At 42.9% G+C, this 18,502-nt stretch overlaps 2 protein-coding genes across 3 annotated transcripts in view; one reads left to right on the forward strand and one right to left on the reverse strand.

Annotated features, from left to right (window-relative positions):
• LOC147023789 (forkhead box C1-A-like) overlaps positions 1-18,502 on the forward strand; it is a 328,450-nt gene that overhangs the window by 248,511 nt on the left and 61,437 nt on the right. The window lies entirely within an intron of this gene.
• Positions 6,501-18,502, reverse strand: part of LOC147023790 (plasmolipin-like) — a 48,944-nt gene continuing 36,942 nt past the window's right edge. Inside the window, exons 3-5 of one of the 2 annotated variants that reach the window (XR_015060374.1) lie at positions 15,728-15,841; positions 7,063-7,294; positions 6,501-6,649 (exon numbers count right to left, since the gene is read on the reverse strand). Coding sequence is in view for 1 of the 2 variants with exons in the window: in XM_085889596.1 (XP_085745722.1) it covers positions 7,175-7,294; positions 15,728-15,841 (234 nt within the window). In the remaining variant the exon portion in view is untranslated. Of the gene's footprint in view, positions 7,295-15,727; positions 15,842-18,502 lie in introns of both variants that reach the window. The other variant, XM_085889596.1, reaches the window with a different exon arrangement.

Below are 18,502 nucleotides of genomic sequence, written 5' to 3' on the forward strand. Positions count from 1 at the left end.
TTGGAATGGCGGTGATGCGATGTTTGCGGGAGTGAGTTGTGAAGGTAAAGGTCGTGGCTGTTGGCGTTGTTGTTGTTGTGAAGCGGCGTTGTGGTTGGTGGTTGTTGTGTGATGGCGGTTGAGACGTGGTTGATTAAAAATAAAGATAGAACAGAAAAACGTCTATCTTAAAGGGTCGCAGCCCGAATGAATCACATTTATTCCCTCTAAACAACGGGTTTGGGGCTAACTACACATGTACTTACAGAGATATCTCACCTACGGGACCTGAATGGTGGTTTCCGAATTTCCTCAACCGCAACAATATATATATATATATATATATATATATATATATATATATATATATATATATATATATATATATATATATATATATATATATATATATATGTGTGAATCCACCTACAAGACTTTCATCCATAGCTTGATGGAGCATTGCTCTCCCCTCTGGGTTGGCTCCCCTGCCTCACATCCTGCTCAGCATGATGCCGTGGAAAGTAAGAACATAATATATTACGGATTTGGAAGCCATCTGCACACAGACAGTCAGAGTCCCCGTTGTTTAGTTATTTCGATAAGTATGTGTTTATAGTTAGAATCCTTCCTTCTGTCTAATGGGAATTACATGTGTGTGCTACGAGTTATTTTTTAGCTAGGTTTTTCCTCAACAACAACAACTACTACTACATCCACCACAACAACGCCACCGTCCCACACTCGACCGCTCGCCATTGCCCATGTGTTTTCAGCTGAAGGCATGGGCGGAGCCTCCAACGCCTCAGATCGAGGCTCTGTCCCAAGAAAGGGCATGGACCATTTCCTCCAGCCAATGAGTGAAGGCCGAGCATGACACGCATGTCACAGCCAATCGGGACGTGACCACGAGTCATCCGACAACCCCTCGTCCAATCAGGAGGCGAGTGGGAGGAGAAGAGACCCCTCCCACCTCAGAAGAGTAGAGTGGTTGTCTGGACGAGTGTTGGGCAGACAAGGGTGCGTTCTGCAGGATCGTGGCGATTGCGTTCTGCAGGATTGTGGCGATTGCGGTCTGCGGTCTTGGTGGCGAGTGCGGCTTGGTCTGGTTCATGGGTTCGAGTCCCACCGTGGTGTTTTGTGTTGGAACGCTCGAGCTGGGATCCCCGTTCCTGTCCACGGACTCCGAGCTCCACAAGTGCGGGTCTGGTGAAACGGCACGAGGCGGGAAGGTACCCGGCTTTACCGAAAATAGACCCACGAGGTCCATTTATTGTGTGTGTGTGTGTGTGTGTGTGTGTGTGTGTGTGTGCATGTGTGTGTGTGTGTGTGCGCGTGCTTGCGTGCGTGGCACCATCTTGTAAGTCGAATTGTTTAAATGCCTTGTACATACCTGCATTGCTTTTAGTCGGTTTAACTCTGCTCTGTGTCTCCCTCCTGATTAATGTAAAATAAACCCCTGTTAAATGTACCAGCTCAATTTCTGTGCTTTCCTCCATTGGCCTAGCATGGTGCATGTTGCGAATTGGTTGGGTCGTTCATGCCATGGATTGTTAATTTGGTCCGGCGCGTTTTTGGTAACTTCCGCTAGGTTACGCCGGATCCGAGTCGGTGATCCAGCTGGGAGCGACTCAATTCGGACAAAGTCAGTCGAGGGTGTGGTTTTCCCCGGTAGTTGGACAACGTGGGTATTTAGGTATATTGAAATTTGGCAATTAACCCTACCCCACGCCGTCGAAATATTGGCGACCACGGTCCGTTAAGGGACCCGTGACCTCTCGTACTTATCCAAGAGTCACGACCTAAATTCCGGGGTGTTCGGTGGAAACGACTCGACTGCTCCACTTCGTAGTCGTTTATCGCCCCCGAACCCCGGCCCACAACAATATCACCCTGGCGGTTTGCTATCACTGTCACTCTGTTCTCCCCATTTTTCCTTCCATCCCCCAAACTAATTAATTCAATAAACTGATAGATTAGATTAATGTGGTGTTTCACCAGTGGCCAAATTGTCTCCGATACGACATCAGTTCCTTGTATCTGATTTTGATTGGCGTGACCGCTACCCTTACATGAACATTTAAATAGTGTTTGGACCGAGTCCTATTATCCAACTAGTATCCTCCATTTATGCAACTTTGTTTGATGAATATCCTGTACATTGTTCCCGATGATTGCTCTGTACATGAAAAAGCTTGACGAGGATTAAATTGTGACATCATAAACAAAACCTTCGCAGTCACTGGTGTTTATCCACAAGGGAGTCGGTGTTTTATAATGCGAAGAGGCATTTTTTGTTTTTTATGCAAGAAGTAGTTTTTAAGAACGGTGATGATGCTGAAGTATCACCATGATGGACGTGGGCTGCTTCCATGTAGAGTCGACTAATCCAACAACGTGCTTGGTAAGTGGCGTGCGAAGGGCAGCTGTGGCAATGAACAAGCAAGCTTTCTTCATTTTACCATTTCCTTCCAAATCACCCTGGATTAGAACGGCGGTAACGAGCGCGTCGGGACGGGCCGAGCAGCTGCCTTCAAAGTCGAAATTTGAAACCAACCGCTAGACGAATAAGTTTGGCCTGGCACTGCCTCATACTCGCTAACTAGAAGGAGGAGTAGAGGAAAAGGAGGACGTTAAGTATTTATTCATCAAATGAGAATCGGAATTTTTTGAATATGCTAGTTTGACTTTGGACGCATTTTCCCTGCACCTTACACTTCAAAAGCAAAATGCGTCTTGATCCTTAGCACTCATTTTACCCAAAATATTTTGGAAAAAGAAACGTGATTGAAAGACTAGCGGAGTAGAGTTGAAACACTACTGTACTTTCACAGATCGCAACTTCAGGGTTCAGACACTTCAGAAGCAGTTTTTAGGCGCGTCCAATTTTATTTTATTCATTTTTTTGCTTCGACAGGTAGATAAGATCTGACAGGTAGATAAGATCAGGGCGAGGGGGAGGCCCACTCGCTAGTAAACCTCATAAAGATACCCTTTTGTATTATTTGCCACATCTTGGCCATATAGTTGAGCTATTTTAATTCATCAAAGTGATGAATAAAAATTGTAGCCTGGCTCTAGTGGTGGAACACACCAGATTTGGTGGCATAGTTTGTTGGAGCGTTCGCCCTAATTCTGGGAGGTCGTATTCTTGGCCAAATTAGACAAAAGACATTAAAAATGTTGTGTGCTGCTTCCTTGCTTGCGTTCAGCATTTTAAAAGGATGGATCATGGACAAACAACCATTGTTTGGCAACCATTGTACAGTTTTGATAAGCCTTATGGCCTCCTCCTGCGTTGTAGTTATTTGCAAGGGAACTCGTATTATTATTATTATTATTATACCATGCGACAAAGATAAAGAAACTGGAGGGTTCGACTTGTGAGAGGGAAATTTGCATCCATTACATTTTTGAAAGTTACTTGTGGGATGGCCAGACGGATATCCCTGGAGTACCGGCAGAAAGTGGACGCGGCGACGCGCATGCTCTGGCGCATGCTTCCATACGTGACCTGACCTGTGTGATGGAGAGGGAACGACTAGCTATAGGTAGCAGAAGTCACTTGAACATTTTCCTATCTAAAGCTTGGGATGATTTTGTTCTTCACATTAAGCTGTCCTGTCTGGATTTGATTCTTGGCCCGAATATAAGCTGTTGGGTTGGTGCTTCACGGGCAAGGTGTTGTGTCAATTGAGTGTGCCTTCGGTCAGATGGATGTGAAGCTGGCAACCCCCTCTGCAAGCATTACCCGGTGGATGTTAAAGATCCCGCTGTGTTATCCAATGAAAACAAGCGAATTATTGCTGACACCCAGGAACAAATTCAAAATTCTTTCTCCAGGCTGCAGAGGACACTCATCTTTCATCAATCATGTCTTCTTGGAAAGAAACTTGGTGACATTTTTGGCAAAGCTCTCTTCAAAATGTTCATGCTTGCCTTTCTCAGATGTTAATTGAAGATCCTGGATGTACTCACTTCCCATGGCTTACCTCTAGCTTTTTTTTGTATACATAGTCGAAGCTCGTGGAAGAGCTAGGACTAGAACACTGAACAGATCAGGATGCAACAGGACAAAAGGAACGGCAGAGAGAGGGGGAGACACCAGGATGACAGTTTATATCTGGGTTAGAGTTCGAACCCAAGCCAGACAGCTTCAAGGCGACTGTGCCAACCTCTGAGCCATCCTACCAGCCAAGTTCGGGAGTGATTGTTTAAAATCCATTTCATCTGCAGGAATAAAAATACATTTATCTTCAAACAATGTTAAAAACTGCACTCGGGCAACCAAGGGATGTGACGATCATGAGAGTTGTCATTTGGGGTACACTATTTGGTTATATTGAGTGGTTAACTTGATGACAGAGTGAGTAATGCCCTGTTATATTGCATTCAATGCTGTGGGTTTGATTGCCATAGCTGGTCAGAAATATGACCCTAAATAATGGACACACCAGTTCCACTTGCCTGGAGATTGGAACTTTCACCACTTTATTATACAAGTGATTGGTTGAAATGTTTGAAATGCTTTTCCGAAAGGACTATTTCACAAACCCTCCCATCTACTTTCTCAACAACTGTCTTGAAGTGGTTGAGTCACTCACTCTTGGGTCTCACTCTCAGCTATGATCTCTCTTCGGCAAGCCACATTTAAAAGTTGGCTAGCCAAAGCCAGACGCCGACGGGGTATCCTCCGTAATGCAATGTCCTTCCTTTTGCACACCTGAGCTCCTATCCACTTACAAGGCTTTCATCCACAGCTTGATGGAGTGCTGCTCTCCCCTCTGGGCAGGCTCCCCTGCCTCACATCTTGCTCAGCTTGACACCATGGAAACCAAGGCTTTCAAGATCATTGGAATCTCTCGCAATGAAGCTGAGTCGATGGGCCTTTCACTTCATCGCTGAGAGGTCGATGCTCTCTATGTCTTCTTCCACCTCATTTCTGGTCTTGCACCCTCTGCCCTCTCCATGTTATGTCCCCCCCTCAAGTATCTGCAGGATGCATGTGGTCCACCAGAAACCCCCTCCTCGTGAAGCTGCCAAAATCCAGAATCACTGCTCATCTCCACTAATTTATTCCTATCTTTTCCCGCCTGTGGAACCTCCTTCCACACTCTCTTCGATCTCTTTCTTCCCTCCCCGTCTTCAAGACAGCTGTTCACCACCATCTCTTGTCATCCCCATTCCAAAGCCATGATCTTATCTACACACATTAAACCAACTCCACTCCTCCCAAAATTTTGCTTGTCGATCCATCTTGTCCTTCCCTTGCATTCTTCCCTAATCATCGTCGTTACCTGCATTCCTTGTTTGTCCGCCTACTTTCTCCTTCTGCCCTGCTATTGGCGTTTCCCCTTTCTCCTGCTGTTCCCTTTGTTATATTGTGTCCTGATCTGTTCTGTGTCTTCGCTCTTCCATGAGCTTTAACCATGTATCAAAAAATATATCATAATAATGATGTTATACTCAAACAATATTTTAACAGAATGCAAAATTAGTCCTTTCTCTCATTTCGATTAAGTAATGCTAAAACAGAAAGTGGATTTGGATCGTTTATTTTACATCATTGGAATATTTTGAATTTTTTTTGTCTGGGAATTATTTTCACAACCATTTGCTCCCTACGACATTCGAAACAAGACATGCTCTTCAGCAAAAGGATCTAAAGACTAATACCGTGCGCCGCCTACAGGAGAACATCCACAATAAGTCTCAACATATGACCGTTGACAAAAGGTTTACTGTTTACACCTGCTCTGAACATCTCACGCTACCATCCATGACTTTTAACTTCTAACTTCTACTCGCCTCCAGAGGCTTGCAAATTCTTGTCTGCAGTCCTGGTGGATGAAACTTTTGAAAGACAGCAGAATGTCAGAAGAAATGAAACGTAATAGTTTGAGCGTCCGCTCGGAGTGTGGGAGAATGGTGGTTCTAACCATGGCTAAGTCTTACCAAAGACGAGTCAATGGTTCATGCTACTTCCTTGCTTGACACAGCGTTTAAAGAGGATAGAGCACAGAAAAACAACCATTGGCAATTAAGGTTGAAGTTCCTTCTTTGTAAGGGAACTCGTATTATATTACTGTGTTCTTGAAAGCATAAAACAAATATTTAAATGCATAAACTAGGATGCTGTTGAATGAACAAACATTTGTAGTTTGACTCTGACTACGACTACTACAACTGCTACAACTAATTTGATGTCTCCAGTTATCGTCACCTTCTTGGGTCAGCCGTGGAATGCCAAACCAGGCCTATAACATTTTTCTGAAGGTGTTTTGGCCAGAATTTTTGAATTTGTTCAGGGTGCTGGAAATAACTCACGTCCTCTTTCCCACCTACCAAAAATCTTTGAATTTAAGGCTGAAGTCATTGGCAATGGCAACTGAGAGATTCAACAATAAATCTTTAGTCTTGCGTTAGTTTGTACTTTCGATATTGGTGAAAGAAACATTCACCAAACAGACAGATAATAAAAAGACATTTTGAAGTTAATGAAAGAAAAAACAAAACAAAATTAATACAATTCACAATTTTTAATATACAAGGCAGTAATCAGAATATTGAGAAGAATATCACATGAAAATTGCAGGAGAGTTGAAGATGTAGGAGACAGGCGTGAGATGGGATAATCGAGGTTGTACTCCAACTCAAGATTTGTACAGGATTCCTGAGGATGACGAGACATGCAAGTTTGTTGGAAAGTTCGACATAACGACCAAATGGATCATCCAAGGGTCATTAAAACGGTTTTACCAACGAGATACTCGCAGTTTTGTCCAACAATGGTTCAAAGGTTATTTTGCTATTTTTCAACACACAAGTATATATTATTAGCAAGGAAAGATTGTTTTTTTTTTCTTACTAATCAAATACACTTGCACAGTATTTTGAAAAATAAAATACTTTGGCAGAAAAGTAAATATATTACAAGACCAATTGTAGTTTTTATACCCAAGTGAGTAATAACCTGAGCGATTGATCAAAATCAATAATCAAACATGAAGATGAGCAATCCCTTCAGCCCGTATGACATCAAGACTCCTTGCAAGAAATGGCAATCCCCAGTTAATCTTCACTTACTGCATTATTTATCAATCTTGAAGGAGCAAGGAAAGTCATATTGAACTCCTCGATGTGTTTTGTGTAGTGTGAGGAGTTGGTGTAAGATTAAATGATGGCATTTGCTCGCACATCAAGTCTGGTTTTCTACAGCCTCGGTGATGAGGGGTCCATTCCTTCTCTCCTGCCACCAGATCTGGCCGCATAGAATGGTGCTTGCTCCATATAGTGCAAAGGTCAAACACACAAAGAACTGCAAAAAATGAAATACAAATTACTGATCATACATGTAATTAAAAGCTAAAGGGGTTAATCTTTGGAAATTATTCAAACTTTTTTTGTAAACTTGATACAAACAAAAATTAAACGCCAAAATAAAGTGCAACAAAGAGTATATATATATATATATATATATATATATATATATATATATATATATATATATATATATATATATATATATATATATATATATATATATATATATATATATATATATTATTATCTTTTTAATCCTATGGAATTATTGTACCGTTAAATAAGGCATTCAAAAAATTCGACCAATGACAATCATGCAAACCCAAGGCCTGTTTAATTGTTTATCGATATTCGGTAAAGATTTCTTTTTTCAACGCAAAAGTATCTATAGAATAATTGGTAATAAATAAATACAAATTAAAAAACAAAAACACGTTACTGTTTTTGGACTATTGTATCACCTGCGAAAGAACATTTTGAGCACTTCATGTCAATATCAGCAGTCCATCAATGATGTGATTTGACGTTTGCGGTTTGCAAAATAAAATTAAAAGCATTCTTCCTTTTGACCTTGAGCACCAGAACGTAACCGAAAAACAGCACGTCATATCGGAATAAAAATTGGACACATGCCGAGGCTCGGGGTCGATTGGCCTGAGGAAGCCTGCTGTGGAGCTGGTGAAATGTTACCTGAGACTGGGTCTGCTCTTGGTTATTGCTCAAATTAGCAGAGTAGATCTAGTTTATTTTTGGTTGGAAGTGCCGCCTTCTTCTTTAAAAAAAGTATTATCCCAACTGCCCCAATCTTATACCATATACTGTATATACATATATATATATATATATATATATATATATATATATATATATATATATATATATATATATATATATATACATACATACATACATACATATATATATATATATATATATATATATATATATATATATATATATATACAATATATATATATATATATATATATATATATATATATATATATATATATATGAGCCTGGTGTTGGCGCAGTGGTTCGGGCAGCGGCTTGGGATCCAAAAGGTCCTGAGTTCAATCCCCATTGGGCCACGAAATTAATACACCAGGGGGTTCACTCAGCCTGTCATCCTTCCGAGGTCGGCGAAATGAGTACCAGTGTACTGGGCCGGTGTATACCCCGGTTAAAATAGGTGTACCATATCCCTGTGTCGTAAGAGGCGACCAGGGTTGCGTCAGGAAGGGCATCCGGCGTAAAACATGTGCCAAATCACTATGCAGATCATACGGATGATCCACTGTGGCGACCCCGAACGGGACCAGCCGAAAGAAGAAGAAGAAGATATATATATATATATATATATATATATATATATATATATATATATATATATATATATATATATATATATATATATATATATATGGATATGTATTGATGCGGATCCGACTTCGCAAAGGTACTACAGGGGGTGGGGGTATTCCCGGTTCTCCCCGGACTCACCGGGAATCGAGGTCGTCGTGCACGAATAAGTCCGTGTCGCGGTGGGTCGCTAATCTACCCTGAACACCAACAATTGCACCACATGACCCAGTGTCCTCCGTCTGACTACCGTTTAACTGTGGTACATGCAGTCTACGAATCGGGGAATCGCACCCTCGGCGGTTGTGCGACTTTTATCTTTATTGGATCTTTATTAAGGCAGCTGAACTTACCACTAGTACAATGCCGGACTGATGTGAGAGCCAATATGTTTGGGAATTATAATCTTCCGGCTAATCTACATACGGACATTGCTTGACCAATGGAAGAAAGCACAACAACGGGAAGATTATAGATATAATTCGAGAATAATAATTTATTTGCAACAAGGAATGTGGGGTACGGGGAAGGAGGGAAGGGAACTCAAGGGCTTTAATGGAGTCAAAGGGCAACCGGGGAAGGAAAAGGGGGAAATGCAATAAAAGGCAAACAATGTGTATATTTATGAAAAGAAAAGGAAATGCACAAGTCGCAGACTTAGCTTAACCTACCTCTAACCTACCGGATAACACAATACAACAGGCTACCCCATCAGACACTCACAGACAGGGATACAATTGGGAGGGACAGGGTAGCTTCAGCCAACTGTTACAAGGAACCATCACTTTCCTCAGCTTGGTACCGCTCTCCTTGCCACTCTCCAGAACGACCGCGACACTGCACTCGACAACTGAGGGTCCATGAGCTTCAAAACATCCGGAACCAGGGAAGACAAGAAAGCAATGGCCAGGACAGAGAGAATGAGCGCGACGACCAGGGCAAAGAGAGTGTGAGAGTGACGACCAGGGCAGAGAGAGAGAGAGAGAGTGAGAGTGATGACCAGGGCAGAGAGAGTGTGAACCAGAACCTCAGGCACACCTTTATAGTCCCTGGGGCAGGTAGGGCCGAAGAGCCGCATGTCACATCTTCTGAGGTTGTATAGGCCATTGGGCATTGGGCCATGTCAGATCTTATGAGGTGCCAGCCATTGGGGAATGCCCCTGCAGCCTCACCCATTCTGCTGCCCGCCCAGATATGCACTCAATTTGGCCTTCTAGTGAGGCGGCTTAGCCTAAATATTCAAAAGAATTGTGCATTTTGTGATACAAGCACCAAATTTGGCACAAATGTACATATGTTGCGAACATTTTCAGATATTGGGCCACTTGAAATTCTCTCTTTATGTCCGCCATATTGGATTTCAAAATGGCCGCCACTTGAAATCTACATTTGCGATTATCTCTGGACGTAATGCAGCGATTGACTTGATTCTGGTATCTAAATGTATGTTTTTGGGGGCAAGGAATCCAATGGTAGTGGCCATGATCCGGCACTCACACAGTGATCTGGCACTCACATATTATCCCACACAGTGGCCATGATCCGGCACTCAATGGACGTCGTGAAGAATGCTGTGGAACACCTGAATCCTGGACAGACACCAGTGGTCACCGTTGATCAGCCACTGTTTGCTTTGGCCAAGCAGATACAGTGGAAGTGGCCAGAGAGCTATGGTGAAGACCAGATAGTGGTGATGTTTGGTGGCCTCCACATAGAGATGGCGGCACTGAGGACACTGGGGGACTGGCTGAAAGGGAGTGGTTGGGTGCAAGCACTTGTGCAAGCCGAGATTGCGACAGCAGGGACAGCAGACTCATTCCTGCGAGCATCCCATGTCTTGCGCACAAGAAGAGCACATCAAGTGACTGCAGCACAACTGTACATCCTGCAACACCGTGCCTACAACCACTACTGTCTGGGAGAAACCAGGCATGCAGAGGACCTTCCGGAGTTTGAAGACTGGTGTTGCCAGAGAGGAGAAGACATCCCCCAGTTTCACTACTGGGCAACCGTGCTGGAACTAGAACTGTTGGTTCTCGTGTATGTGCGTTCTCTCAGGCAGGGATCGTTAATGATGTACCTCGATGCTCTGACAGAGCTGGTCCCCTGGTTCCATGCACTGGATCACACCCACTATGCTAGGTGGATACCAGTGCACCTGAAGGACATGGCCGAACTCACCATCAAACACCAAGATGTAGCCAGGAAATTCAGTGAAAGCCACTTCACCATTCAGAAAACACAGAGGGTGTTCTCTTCAATCCCGATTGACGAGGCACATGAGCAGAATAATGCCTGCATCAAAGGAGACGGTGGAGCAGTTGGGCTCACTGACAACCCTAGTGCCCTACGTCGCTGGATGGTTGCGGGACCAGAAGTTGCCAGGGTGATCGAAGAATTCCAGGATGGGAACCAACACTGGAGACGGCAAACAGCAGACACACGTCATCATGATCAGACGCCAAGTGTACAGGCCTCATTTGTGAAAGATGTTCGCTCTCTCTCGTCGGTGTCATAGAGGAGATGGGCAACCCATTCGAGGAGGAGTCAGGATGTAGTCAAACTGGACACAAAGGAGATCGCAGATCCTGCTGCTGTGGAGACCGTGATGAATGCCAAGCGGATTGGCCAAGAGCAGTTCGAGGCTTTCACCAGAGAGTCTCTGTTGGACAGAACAAAGGCAGTGGACGCACCTATTCCTCGTAACAAGCTGAAGGTGTTCAACACTTCCACTCCAAGAAGCCAGAGCATTGGTCAGCAACAGCTCGCCTCCATCAAGAATTACCGTGAACTCTTTGCACGCCTGTACATTGGCTGCCAGACGAGGGATGGAAACCTTGAGGAGTTCTTTTGTCACAAGAATCAGGCATGTCCTCCTGCATTGTCTGATGGTGGAAGCCTCTGCACTGGTACCAAGAGTGATCTCCTCACATGCTTGGAAGAAGTCTCCGACGCAAAGACAGAGACTCCTGTCACGACCTCTATTGTGCTTGATGGAGCAGCCATCGTCCAGATGCTGAAGCCGGCTGCATCAAAGACCTTTGAAGAGTGTGCACAACAGATCTTCATCCCAGATATGTCCACGAAGCTGCAAACAGTGTCACGCTGGGATCTGGTCTGGGATACTTACCTTGCTGATTCACTGAAAGGTAGTACATGTGCAAAGCGGGGACAAGGTGTGCGGAGACGTGTGGTGGCTGCCGCAGCCATACCAGGAAACTGGCAGAACTTCCTACGAGTGGACAGCAACAAGACCGAGCTGTTCAGGTACCTCTCAGCAGCTCTCATGGAATGGTTTGACCAGGAGGACAAGCAACTCCTCATTACTGATGGAGAGGCAGTGCTCAGCAAGCCACTACTGCCAGATCTGACCTCACTCGCCCCATGTAACCATGAAGAAGCTGACAGTCGGATGTTGCTGCATGCATCTCATGCAGTCCAGCATGAACACCATGCAATACTCATCCAGACTGTAGACACCGATGTTGTGGTGCTGGCAGTGTCCCTGGTACGGGAGTTGCAACCAGAAGACAAACTGTGGCTGGCATTCGGAACAGGCCAGAGTTTCCGATACCTAGCAGCACACGAAATAGCAGCTGGATTGGGACGAGAGAAGGTTCGTGCACTGCCAATGTTCCACGCTCTAACTGGATGCGACACTGTGTCTAGTTTTCATAGACATGGCAAGAAGACTGCGTGGGCAGTCTAGACGGTACTGCCAGAACTCACTGAGGTGCTGCTGTTGCTGTCCTCTGCACCTCGTGACATACCAGACGATGCAATGCACATCATCGAGAGGTTCGTGATCCTGTTGTATGATCGAACCAGCAAATGCACAGATATTGACAAGGCCAGGAGGAAACTCTTTGCAAGGAAGAACAATGTGCAGCTCATCCCTCCAACGAAGGCAGCTCTGGAGGAACATGTCAAGAGGGCAGTGTATAAAGGTGGACATGTATGGGGTCAGATACTGCTGCCAGCACCAGAGCTCCCTCCACCAACCAACTGGGGTTGGTCAAGGACTGGAGAAGGACAGTACACACCTTACTGGACCAGGCTAACTGAGGCAGCTCACAGCTGCATTGAGCTGGTTTCTTGCAAGTGCAAAAAAGGGTGTGTGAGGCGCTGCAAGTGCAAAAAGGCTGCCCTTCAGTGCACAGCCCTCTGTGTGTGTGAAGGGGACTGCACATGACGATGAGTCAACAGCATACATGTACTTGTGGCAATGCTGAACTTGTAAACATGACTGTTTATGTACACGTATCTTCAGTACCGTTATATACCTAGCCTCAGATACCAGTACACCTAGCCTCAAATACTAGACCATGTAGCATGTCAGTATTATACCTAAGACATTCACAGAACTAAGACATTTTTTTCAAAGTATTGTGTTGAATCCAATATTTGCCGAGATAATTTCCAAATAAAATTATATAACAGACTGTGATAGATAATATGAAGTTGAAAATGGTACCATTGGATTCCTTGCCCCCAAAAACATACATTTAGATACCAGAATCAAGTCAATAGCTGCATTACGTCCAGAGATAATAGCAAATGTAGATTTCAAGTGGCGGCCATTTTGAAATCCAATATGGCGGACATAAAGAGAGAATTTCAAGTGGCCCAATATCTGAAAATGTTCGCACCATATTAATGTACATTTGTGCCAAATTTGGTGCTTGTATCACAAAATGCACAACAGGTTTGGTATGCTGCGACACTATTCCGGCTGTCACCACAACAGGAGCAGAGCTCTGCACTTAACATGGGGAAATCACTTTTATCCCAATGCACTCAGGATGAACCCCACATGTCCAAAAATGTCCATGACACAAAGCCAGCGAATGGGGCAATTATTGCAGGGGGGCTGTGTCATGTCCTGTTCCATATTTCGGTCGTGTTCAGGTGGAGTTGAACGAACGGGGATGAGGGAAACAAAATACAGTACAAGGGTAGACGGCAAGAAATTACAGTGCAGGGTAGACGTCCTTACAGACGAACAGACAAACAAAGACTTGGTGGGGGCTTTAAACAACAAAGGGGAAATTGGGAATTTGACATGCACTTCCACATAAAGCCATGGCTTCGGCAAAGGTTCCAGAATGCTGCTGTTATTCGCACATGCTGAGAAGCCATGGTAGTAAAACAACGCATGCCCGACATGATGATGGCAGTCACGGCACACGTCATTACGCGCTGATGTCACTATTACCCCAACGGGTTGGGAGGGGCGCTAGCTACCCAACCCAATGCATTTAATTACATAATAACCCCGACAGGGAAGGCACTATGCTTCATGTACATTACGGAAATAACTATTCTAAGAGTCTACGTGCAATGTGTGTTTCAATTTCGGCATACCGTTCATAAAGCCATAACAATATGTATGTGTATATATATATATATATATATATATATATATATATATATATATATATATATATATATATATATATATATACTCTATATATAGATTTTAACCCATGATCAGTGCTGCAACCTTTAGTTGTATCCGATGACTCAACGTTTTGGCCAGCAACACAGAAGAACTGTGTCTCCGTGAACGTTTATCAAGAGTGAACCTTTGATTCACCTCCCCAAGATAAAGACAAGCGTGGGGGTGGGACATTCGCCTACCAGTCACAGGGCCGTATTTATCAGACTTTGTGACACTTAGCCAATTGTAATGGGATGTTAATCTTACAATGATAATATTGCATTCACATTGCTCCACAGCTATTTATACATTACAATTATAAACTTCATTGCCTGTGATGTATGTACACATACACACACACACAAAGACAATAAACCAGAGAAGGTATCCCTAACCCACCGAGCAAAAAATTTCCAAAGACAGGTGCGAATGGAAGGTGTTACGCATGAAACCGAAACAGCAACAACTAGAGAGTTCATAGAACATGATAGCCTGTGCAGTGTTGAAGTGTGTATTTAAATTGTAATAAAATGATGATTTTAAAGATCGTTTAAAAAAAAAAATCCAGAAGTTTAGCATGACTGAAGCAATCATATACATCACCTTATACACTGTACTGGAACAAGATGACGTTGAGTTGCAGTTTAGGAGATGGAGATTTTATTGATCACCATGGGCACACATAAATAGCCATATTGACAGCGTCTTCTTCACCCCGATACCATTCCCTTTCATGCATACATGTCGATATATATTGCGGTTCTTGGAAGTATTATGAAGGCGATGTGTGTTATACAGTGTGCAGGTATATAATTCAATTTAAAATGAGGTTTTCTAGGTGTATAAATACATTAATTCTGAGTTTTATCGCCATTTTACCCAGTGCCTATTACATCACCCTATCTAACACGTTACATTAGTTGTTCATGCCTGTTGTTTGTGTCCTTTATAACTTCTTTAAAACAGTATGTTTCTTGTTTGGAATGATTTTCAATTTTGTTAGAATGTCAGGCAGGCAGACAAAGTAAAATATTATTTTACACCACTCTGCATATGTGTGATCAAGACAAATTCAGAGCCAAAGTACGTTAAAACGAGAAATTTGTCTTCCTCTTCATGTTCCAATTCGTGTTTAAAATATAACATTTAATTTAAATAAGTTGTTCCTCGATCATACACTGACAATCATAAATTGATAAGACAGATGGACAGCTGGAAGGATGGATGGACATGAACCAATTGCTTAACCCTGCTTTTCGCTTCACATGCGCGCGGGGTAATAATAGTGGTAGTAGTCGTAAATAAAGTGACAGTTTCTGATTATATCAGATGGGAATGCTTATGAGGTAGGACTAATCCATTCCCTTACCTCGCAGGAATATGAAACTCAGCACTTACACAACATTTGGTGGTGAAGATACTGTAATTCCAGAGTTCACTGATATAGTTAATTACAAAAGGCCAAGGACTTGGATGTGATCAAAAACAGGATGTTATCTTGCTGTCATCATTTGCCATATATTTCTCTCTGTGCATCAATATTACTTGATTATTGAATCCTGCAATGTCACCTCATTTTGTCAAACAAAGCAGATTGAAGAACCTTCAAGTTGCAGATAGACCCACCAAAGTGGCGACCCAGTGGCTGTAAAAGTTTTCATGAGCCACGGAAGAAGATGCACCAATGGCAACGAGGGCAGTGAAATAAAGTAAGGTGGCCGTTGCATGAAACAAGAACACCTGCAAACACACCAGGCTTCAAGAAATGCTCATGAGGATGATCATAATAATTGTACCCATAGTATTTACAGAAATGGGAAATACTGTATAGCTTTGTGAAAAGTTCATTGAACGATGAAAAAAATTTTTGAGAGGAAAATACGGCAGTAAAAAAAAAAAAAAATTTAAAATGTCACATTTCAAAAAATGTTTCGTAATATGTGAACCAATAGTTAACTAGAAGGGCACATGGTAGAATGCATACCTCCATCCGCCAGACTGATTAGTTTACATTTTGTATCCCACTGATAGGCCGGATATGGATTCGGACGTGAACGAAAATTTAATCGGCTTGTTTTGGATTGATGTATCTTCTGCATTTGGATCGTCACCAAAATCTAATCATCTCATCATTGTCACATAGCCAAACTCTCCACCAAATTCCGTCCAAATCGGTCCACAACTTTATCGAGATATCTTGTACACAAACAAACAAACAGACAGACAAACAGATATGGGTGGTAACATAATCTCCATCCACCTTTGGTGGCAGAGGTAAAAATGTACATTTCATTGGCATCATCTGAATAACCTCAAAACTCATTTAGAAGGATTTTAAGCTTATTAGAGATGTCACAATTATTTTAATCTGAAGAATCCTATGATTTAACGAAATCCTCTGGCTGACAGGGTGGCTTTCGAGGTACTCACACTTGATTTGAAGCTGTCTCACCTGGGTTTGAATCTCGACCCAGCTATAAACTGTCATCCCGGTGTTTCACATCAATGTGTGTGTTTCACACAAATGTCATCCTGGTGTTTCACAAATGCCTTTTGCTCCATCCGAAAGAAGATGAATATATCCGAAACAACTGCATTTTGACACCTGACATGAGCTTGTTGCTATAAATGTGTCTATGCTTATGGAAAAGTTGAACAAAGGAGTGCAAGGCGAACATAATGTAAGGAAGTAGAAAAGCAAACATTAAAAAAGAAGAATTCATAGCAGCAACGATACAGTCTGAACGACAGGAAAAATTCCATATTCCATGCTTGTGTTGGACTTAGTCAAGGTGTAGCTTGCTCAAAGGGTGGTACCACCACCTGTCCCAATTAAGACCCTTTAGCAGAACATTGGTTGGATGCATGCTGCCAGATGGAGGGTTTATGGAATGGAGGGTTTTTGGGGTTTTTTCTGTTTTATGAGTTAGTTCCTGGTTCTGCAGTGTCCGTTGGAGTGTGTCCTATTGGAGTTGATTTTCCCACAGGCTTGCTACCAGAAGGCACTAGTTTGACCTGTTCTTACTTACTTCCTTGGATTTACTTGGATGTGGAAGCTGAAAGCGATGCTTATTTGCCCCTCATTACTGTGTTGATACATGTATCCCTCTGGTAGGATTGGTATTTCAATGGATGATTTGCCCTGTGTACTTTCAATGCTGACTTGAACTGGTTGACCGTTTTTGCGTTGACTGCTCTTTCAGGTCGTGAGTACCGGTTGGTGATGTTTCTGACTGAGAATGCTTTCTGTATTTGTCTGGTTCTACAGTGGTATTTCCTAATTTTCAGTCTGTGACCTCTGGGTTTTGACCCCTCATCCATCTCGAAGAATTTCATGGCCTCCAGGTTATCAAACTTCTTGGCAATTTTGAAGACCTGAATGAGTTCTGCCCTTTGTCTTCGACACGCCAGTGTTGGTAATTTCAGGGGTCTGTCTGTCTGGGTATTCTACATGTCATAAATCAGGTATTAGTCTGGTAGCTCTTTATTGTACTTTCTACATCAGGTCCTCATCCTTCTTGTATGCATGGTACCACACAAAGTTGCAGTATTCTCGTGTAGACCTCACAATGGTCTTGTAGAGTTGAAGAATTCCTTTCTGTTTTCGAACTGAGAAATATCTTTCAATGATTCCCAGCTTCATGTTCGCTCTCTTGGCAGCATCAGCAGCATGAGGAATGAAGGCTGGACTTGTATCATATATAATGCCAATGTCTTTTTCCTCTTTCCTCCTCCTGGACTTCCTTCTGCTCTGAATCATCTGATATAGAGGATGTGTATCTGATTTTTCCTCCCAAATTGGACTACGTTACATTTCTCTTCATTAAATCTGGAACACTCCTTGTTTGGCTGCAAAGTTCCTTGAAGCCTCTCTGTGTTTTACCTGCGACATGTGGCAGGTCTACAAGAGCTCTGCATGGCTGTTGTTATTGTTGTTGTTGTGGTTGTTGTTGAGATCGATTTTTGAAATGTTTCTTTGCTTTTCCTGTCTTGTTTCTTTGCTTTTCTACTGAGGAACCCCCCTTTTTCTTGGTTTTTGGGCTCAACCCTTCCTCTGTTGTGTAAATAAAAAAAGAAGTACACAATTAAACAATGTGTAGCCAGGTGGTAAAATGTTGCCTAGCACCTAAATATATGTGTCCCTTTTCAGAGAGAGTTGGCCATGTTCAGTTGCGAGCGGAACTGGAAGGAAGCTAAGGGTGTGTGGCGATCAGCAGGAGATCAGGATAGTGACGGAGAGCGGCACTGACGTTTGGAAGCCTGTTCGGGGCTGTGTTGTACGCAGGGTGCGATTTGTATAATTTTCATTGGGGGAGGGGGGAATAAAATTGACAGATATCATGGGTTTTTTATTTCTGACTTTTATAACTTACAAGCTATACATAACAACAGCGACATAAA

This window comes from Eptatretus burgeri, chromosome 7, assembly GCF_056783735.1.
Source record: "Eptatretus burgeri isolate ZD-2024b chromosome 7, Ebu_testis_v1, whole genome shotgun sequence".
Lineage (NCBI taxonomy): Eukaryota > Metazoa > Chordata > Myxini > Myxiniformes > Myxinidae > Eptatretus > Eptatretus burgeri.